At 49.8% G+C, this 7006-nt stretch overlaps 1 protein-coding gene across 1 annotated transcript in view; it reads left to right on the top strand.

The window, feature by feature from the left end:
- Positions 1 to 4320: 4320 nt before the first annotated feature.
- PACSIN3 (protein kinase C and casein kinase substrate in neurons 3) overlaps positions 4321 to 7006 on the top strand; it is a 7536-nt gene continuing 4850 nt past the window's right edge. The window contains exons 1-5 of the mRNA XM_008936453.1: positions 4321 to 4428; positions 4842 to 4998; positions 5732 to 5967; positions 6300 to 6455; positions 6981 to 7005. Coding sequence (XP_008934701.1) covers positions 4375 to 4428; positions 4842 to 4998; positions 5732 to 5967; positions 6300 to 6455; positions 6981 to 7005 — 628 coding nt within the window. The 5' untranslated portion in view covers positions 4321 to 4374. The remainder of the gene's footprint in view (positions 4429 to 4841; positions 4999 to 5731; positions 5968 to 6299; positions 6456 to 6980; position 7006) is intronic.

Here is a 7006-nt window from a genome sequence, read left to right as displayed (position 1 = left end):
TTTCCCTCCTCCTTCAGAGAGCTTCTCTTGAAGGAGCTGCCGTGAGGTCTCAAGAAGCTCTTTAACTGTGAGAGCTGAAAGAGGAAGGTGTGAAGACAGGGATAAATATTTCTTTGCCTTGCAAATATGATTTGCAGAGGTGGCATTGGCATCCTAACTCTAGCTGACCCAATACAAATCCAGCTGTACTGTTCCCATTGTACAGCTTGTGTCAGCCCCCTGAATCATGTGGTGGCTCTTGCTGTATCAGACTGTCCACAAGGTAGCCCTGTCATCTCTTCTCTGCTGTAAAACAGCCTCCAGGCTTTGGCATGTGTAACTCGGGGGTTTTCCCTGCTCTCAAGCTCTTGGTGGCTCACAACACATGGTGTTTTGGGAATAACTAGTCATGAAGGGATGGAGTGACAATATATTTGCTCTTCTGGGGCTCAGTGTGACAGCAGCAGCTGGTGTTCAGCCCCTCTGTGCAGCACTCAGGACCTTCCCTGTCTCTGCGTGCAGATCCAATTTGATCTGCTGGCTGACATGGGATCATGGAGTATGTAAAGTCCAGAAAAAGCCTGACAGAAAAGGGTCTTCCTTGTCCTTTGACCTTTTTGCTTTTTCCAGGGCAGATTTTCTGGACTTTCTGTAGAGTCTATACAACTGCTGTGGAAATATGTACTCGACTGGCTGCTCCTAAGGTCATGGAGATTAGCCTGTAGAAATATTACACCACTTTATTGTATTCTCCCACCTCGTTACTGTGCCAATGACTGCACAGCCTTAAGCTGGGATATTTTGCCACATGATATTGTGGATGCTGAAAACTCGTGTGGGTTCAAAAGCAGATCAGAGACATTAATGGAAGAGAAATCCATTGAGTGTTACTAAATTCATAGGTGCCACATCCAGCTTGGGAAGTTCCTGTCAACAAATGGTTAGAGGCTTGGAGAGCACGCAGGGAGGCATCATCTATGTTTGCCCTGCTCCTAAAGGGAGGGAAAGTATCTGCTTTAGGCTGCTGTCTGCAGAGGCTCTGAGAGCCCTTAGTCTGATCCAGCATGGCTGCTTTTATGTTTCAGAGCCTGTGGGACTTAGTGATAGCAAATCCAGTTATTTGAGGTTGGAACTCCTGAGAAGATAAGTGTGGTTCAAATTGTAATGTGGAAATTGCAGAAAGGCTGTTTGGGTGTTGGTGGTTCTGTTTGGGTTTTGCTTGACTGTGTCCCTGAGATGAACAAGCACACTCTGACACACAACATCTCTCCACATTTACCCCAGAAATCTAGCACTGTGTGGTCAGCCTGAATTGGAAACCAGAGATGGAAGGCATGGTTGTGATTCACTGCTTCCTGATAAAGTGGGGCTGGGAGTGGGGCATGGAAAAAGTGATGCATCTTTGATGTGTCATATCTCATTGATCAGTGCCTTCATGAGGAGACAGAAAGGGTCTGGGGCAGTTTTAAGTGTACTTCTACATAACCATTCATTAAGTTTTTCTAATCTTAGCAATTTCAGGAATGTGTAGTCTGGTTTTACTGGGGACCACTGGGAAGTCTTAGAAGGTTTACGATGAGCTATGACCTTTTGTGCATGATTCAGGTCACTGGATAAGTGTCCCAGCTCTTTTCCTCTCTTCCTCACCAAAGGTCACTAGTCTGTTTGCATAAACCCAGTCCACTTTTCTTTCCTTCCTCCTCTTTTCCTGCCTTCTTTCACTCTTTCTCCAAAATTGTCTTAATGTCTGGCTAAAAATCCCACTTCCAGGTTTTGCAGTTTCTGCTCAACTCTCAGTTGCCCTAACCTTCCACCCTCAGCTGAGTGGATATTGGTGACTGAGAAGGTTTTTTTTGCTTGTCTGTTTTTTAAATAAATAGACATTTGACATTGAAGTAAATCTTCAGGGAAGTGGATGTGAGATAAACAAAACTGCTTCTTTCTGCCTTAGCCTCTGCAGGCCTTTTACTTCCCTTTCCTCTGTGGAAAGTTGATGACAGTGAGCTGTACCATAGTGACAAAAGAAAGTTATTCTGAGGATGTGATGGGGAGAGCTAACAGCACCAGAGGACAAAAAAGCTCTCTTGGTAGAGAGCCACATTCTGCCAGGGCAGTGCTAGGTGCTCTGCTACTAAGAGGCCTCTGAGACTGTAATATGTGTTCTTGTGAGTTTTGCTTTTTAAATGTAGAGTTTTCAAGACCTTTGTCTTGTATATAAACCCTCTTCATCTTTAGTAAACAGAGACTGGAGAAAGTGCGTGTGCTGCGTCCTTCCCTGTTCCTCCCCAAGCCAGCTGTGAGTAGAAGTGGACGCAGCAGGGGGTGGAAACGTTGGGGTTTGCTGAGCTGGACACTGCACAGTGAGGGGGGGACCAGACCCCACGTCTGGTGCCTGGGGATTGTGCTTATTTTAGGGCTTTCTGGCCCGAGCTGTTCCCTTTGCTCAGCTGTTGTGATGCCACCTTTCCCGCACAGCGCTGTCATGCTGCCTGGAGGTTTCTATTTTAACTCTCTCTGGGGCTAGATCTTGTGACAGGAGGATTTGGCATCTCTCCTACGTGCTGGAACGTGGCATCTCGGAAGGCACAGTGGCTGCAGCTGCTATATCAGGGGGTGCCCCTCCTAGTAGCTGGCAGAAGGGGGACACCCCTAGAATCACCATGCGTCTCCGCAGGCAGCATCCCTGCGAAGAAGCAGCCGTGCCTTAACTGCCCCCCTCTCACACCTCTCTGTCTCTTCCAGTCTGTTTCACAGAGTTTGAAGAGCTTGGGACCTACTCAGCAGCTGCCCACTGCTCCCCTGCAGCATCTCCCTTTCAGCTCTCAGGTATGTAGTTCCTGGGGATGAGGGTAGAGTTCTGTGCCCTGGCTGCATGTGAGGCAGTTCTGCAGCCTGCTGACAAATGGTGGGGAGGGAGGACAGGGACAACTGGTGGGGTGAGGTTGGGTGTAAGGCATGGTGGGCTGGGACTGGACTAGATGGACTTTAGAGGTCCCTTCCAACCCAATACTTTCTGTAATTCTATGAGTGGAGACATTCTTCAGGTTTCAAGGTTTGTGCACCTGAGTGTCATGTCCCATTTAACAACTTGCTTTAGCACTGTCAGCCTTGGGAGAAACCCAGAGGAGCAGCTTGAATCTAATGCTGACACTCTCCATGATAGGAGACTGGGCAAACAGAGACAAACTGTTTCCAGAGGAGGTGTAGGAAATTCCTGCAGCCTGTGTTGGGGTGCTTCAGTGTGGCTCATGTCACTGAGAAAGATTTCTAGGAGCTGGGAGATGTGGACTCTTTACCTGATCTTCCTCATCTCTGCCGTGTGCTCTGTGGGCTGGCAGGATGAGCAGATACCTCTCTGGGGTGTGAGAGAAGCTTTTTATAACTAGGAATGTGCAAGAGGAGAAGTGGCAGTGAAGGACATCTCTGCTGCATTAACCCAGCCTTGCCTAGAATGGAGTGGGTTGGTGTGGAAGGGACAGGGCTTGGACCTTTCTCTGTTACTCCCCCCCTATTCCTGCACAAGAGCCACCCTGAACCTCCCTCCAAAGAAATCAGTGTTGCACCATATCAGGAACAAACTGGCAGCACAGACCAGCACAAGGGAATGGGCAAAAGTTCTGAGCTGACAGAGCATGAGGGACCTTTTACCTTCTGGCCTAGATTTTGAGCCTGATGTAGTGAGAGTTGAGTGTAATGAAAACACCAGCTCCAGAGGGATGTCCTGGGGAAGCATCTTGCTGGGTGTTCCCTGGTGTGTTTCTGGAGTTCTGCTCAAGCCCAGCTCAGCTGGTGGGCTCCTCCCCACTGAAGACATGCCTACCTGCTGACTGCTCAGCCTTGTTTGCTCCAGTCAGTTGTTGTAATCCCATAATCCTGAGTCATACTGGGAAGCTGGAGTCATCTCCATTGACAGAAGACTTATTTTAAGTCTTTTCAAGGCAGATTTCAAACAGCTTTAGCTACCTCAGTTTCTGTAGCTTTTGCTACCCTCTTGAGGACCTTGGTTAAGAAGGGAATCTCTGCAGAGATGTCTGGTGCTGCTGAACTCTGTTGGATTCACTAGACTCTCCAGTATTTGTACAGCTGAGCTTTGGCAAGATTGTCTTCTACAACAGCCCTTCCCAGTGTGCTGCAGGCCTGCCAAGGAGGCATCTGTCTGCAGGGAGGAAGGAGGCAGGTTTGGCCGTGGGCATCTCTGCTGGATCTAGTCCTCTGCTGCTAGACATGTCTTGATGGCAGTATTTGCCTGCAGGGCAGGAAGTTGGGGTCCTCCAGCTCCATTGAAAACTCTGCTCTCCTCAAAGGCTCACCCAAGGCTATATTATAAATTGCTTTTCTCTCTTTTCAGCTTAACAGAAATCAGCAAAAATTCTGTGCTGCAAGAAAAGAGAGGTCATGTCATCAGAAGATGATGCTGGTGGGGAGGCTCCTGGGGGCAGTTTCTGGGAGGTAAGGAAGGATAATTGGGCTGTGAGGGAGGTAGGAATGTCTTCTTGCCTCCCACCAGTGGAATTTAGGGGGTTGAGTTTCAGGTTCCTGGGTGACACTTAGGGAGTGGAAGGGAGGAGCTACGGGGAGGTTCAGTGACACTGTTAGTGCATGGAGGAGGTAACCCTTTCCCCCACACATGCAGTGGAATGTTCCTTGTTCAGCAGACACTGATCTGAGCTGTGGGAGAGGCAAGCAAAGCACCTCAGCTTCTTCCTTCCGCTGCTGTGCCAGTCAGAGTGCCAGAGGAGGGTCTGAGCCCAGCTGCTGCCTTCAGAAGGGCCTGTGCTCCCTCCCCATGCAGTGACTGACCTGCTGCTGTCTGTTCTGAAGGAACGTGAGGGTCAGTAAAGTGTAAATGTGTGAAATTTCAGGCTGGGAACTACAAGCGGACGGTGAAGCGCGTGGATGACGGGTACCGGCTCTGCAATGACTTGGTCTCCTGCTTCCAGGAGCGAGCCAAGATAGAGAAGAACTATGCCCAGCAGCTCACAGAGTGGTCCCGTAAGTGGAGGACCAACGTGGAGAAAGGTAAAGGTGGCAGGTGGGACTGGGGACAGGGTGCAATGATGGCAGTTTGTTCCTCGAGTGCTGTCTCTTACTGAGGTGATGCTGTTTCCCTGGGGGACAGGCTCCCGTTCTCCAGGAAGTGGGGGGGACTTTCTTGGGTGTGTTTTTTTTGTAGCCAGTCATGTTTCACTTGGAGAGGTGTTTGTTCTGTGTTGTCAGGTGTTTTGTTAAAAAAGTTTGGCAAGGCCTTGGGCAATCCAAGCCTTAAATCAAGCTGCAGATCTTCCCTTTTAAGGATGGCTGGGCTGTCTCTCCTCTGTCTCCTCAAGGATGAGAATATCTGCTACTGCTGTGAGTTAGTGGCAGTGGGCTCAAACTTAATAGCATCCCACAAAGTCATGGGAAACAGGAGGACAGATGCCCCAAAGGATCTACTGGGCCTCACTCATGAACTAGTATCACTGTCTGTCCCAAAGCACAGGCCAGAGCTGTGAAGAGAACTTTCTATAGAAACCACCTAGCAGGCAGCATCTGGGACAGCCAAGGCTGCCCCCCAAAATGCCTGTCTGGCCAGCTCTAACAGCCAGTCTGGATGTTGCCTGTTGGAAGTGTGTGGAGACCAGTCAACAATGACATGTGTGATAGGGAGAGTTGAAGAAGTGACTCCGTACTGAGAGGTGTGTGTAGGAGGAGAATGTGCCTTCCCTTCTGTGGGCAGGAGGTGTAAGGGCCCCTCTGGTGCTTGTTCCTGCAGGTCCCCAGTATGGCACTCTGGAGAAGGCCTGGCATGCCTTCCTGACAGCTGCAGACAAGCTGAGTGAGATCCACCTAGCTGTCAGGAACCACCTGGCCGGGGAGGACTCGGACAAGATCAAGGCCTGGCAGAAGGAGGCCTACCACAAGCAGATGATTGGAGGCTTCAAGGAGACAAAGGAGGCAGAGGATGGGTTTCGAAAGGCCCAGAAACCCTGGGTGAAGAAGATGAAAGATGTGAGCAAAGTGTTGAATGGGGAAGGAGGGATAAGGGCAGCCACGTTGGCTGCGTGACTGCGAGGGCCACTGGGCAACCAAACTGGGCTTAGCCAGAGCAGCAGAGAATGTGGGAAGACTTTTGTAAGAGGCTCTGTGTTCCTGCACTGCAGAAGAGATCATTTGGAGGTGCCTTTCCCCTTGGGAGCATGGTTTACTAAATGCCAAATTGGCATTTCTGTTAGGTTGCCCCGAAACGATTGCCACTGAAACAAACGTTGACGTGCCCTCTCCAAGTGATGGAGGAATGATGTTGTCAGGATGATGGCTTTCTCTGCACCCTCCTCCTACAGGTGGAAACTTCTAAGAAGAACTACCATGCAGCCCGGAAGGAGGAGAAGACAGCCCACACAAGGGAGAACCACGCCAAGGCAGACTCGTCTGTCTCGCAGGAACAGCTACGCAAGCTGCAGGAGCGTGTAGAGAAGTGCACTCAAGAGGCTGAGAAGGTGAGGGGGTGGTGTGGGTGTGGGTCCCAAGGACCACCCCTCTCAAGGGAAACACGCTGGTTGGAAATGTCACTCAGGGAAATGGCTCCAGGTGAAGCCTGTCAGGAGATGTGAGATCCCAGTATGTGTGAGGTTTTAGCTAGTTCAGCTGAGACTTCAGTCACTAAGACTAAGGTCTCTCTATCTTTGGTGTTGGGTGGGACCTAATTGGTAAAGAAATGAAAAATAAAGCAGAGGATTTGGAGGAAGGGGACTGCAGAGCTGAACACTTGGCTACCAAAAGTGACTAGTTTGCCTACCCACAAAAGTGAAAGTGCAGAATTTCTTCTGTGAAGGAGGAGGAAGAAGGAACTTGCAAGAATATTGGGATAGTGGTGGACTGGGATACCAGCTGTGGGGTTTGTCTTGTATTTTTTTAGTAGTACAGGGGGAAAAAACACTTGTCAGTCCCAAGGCAGAGCAGGGGGAGTGTCAGTGGTTTGTCACAGCACATCTGACCATTGCTGTGCTCCTGGGTTGAACCAGTGCAAGGATCAGTACGAGAAGATGCT

Source organism: Merops nubicus, unplaced genomic scaffold (assembly GCF_000691845.1).
Source record: "Merops nubicus isolate BGI_N331 unplaced genomic scaffold, ASM69184v1 scaffold3453, whole genome shotgun sequence".
NCBI classification, from domain to species: domain Eukaryota; kingdom Metazoa; phylum Chordata; class Aves; order Coraciiformes; family Meropidae; genus Merops; species Merops nubicus.
This window is presented reverse-complemented; position numbering and strand designations above follow the sequence as displayed.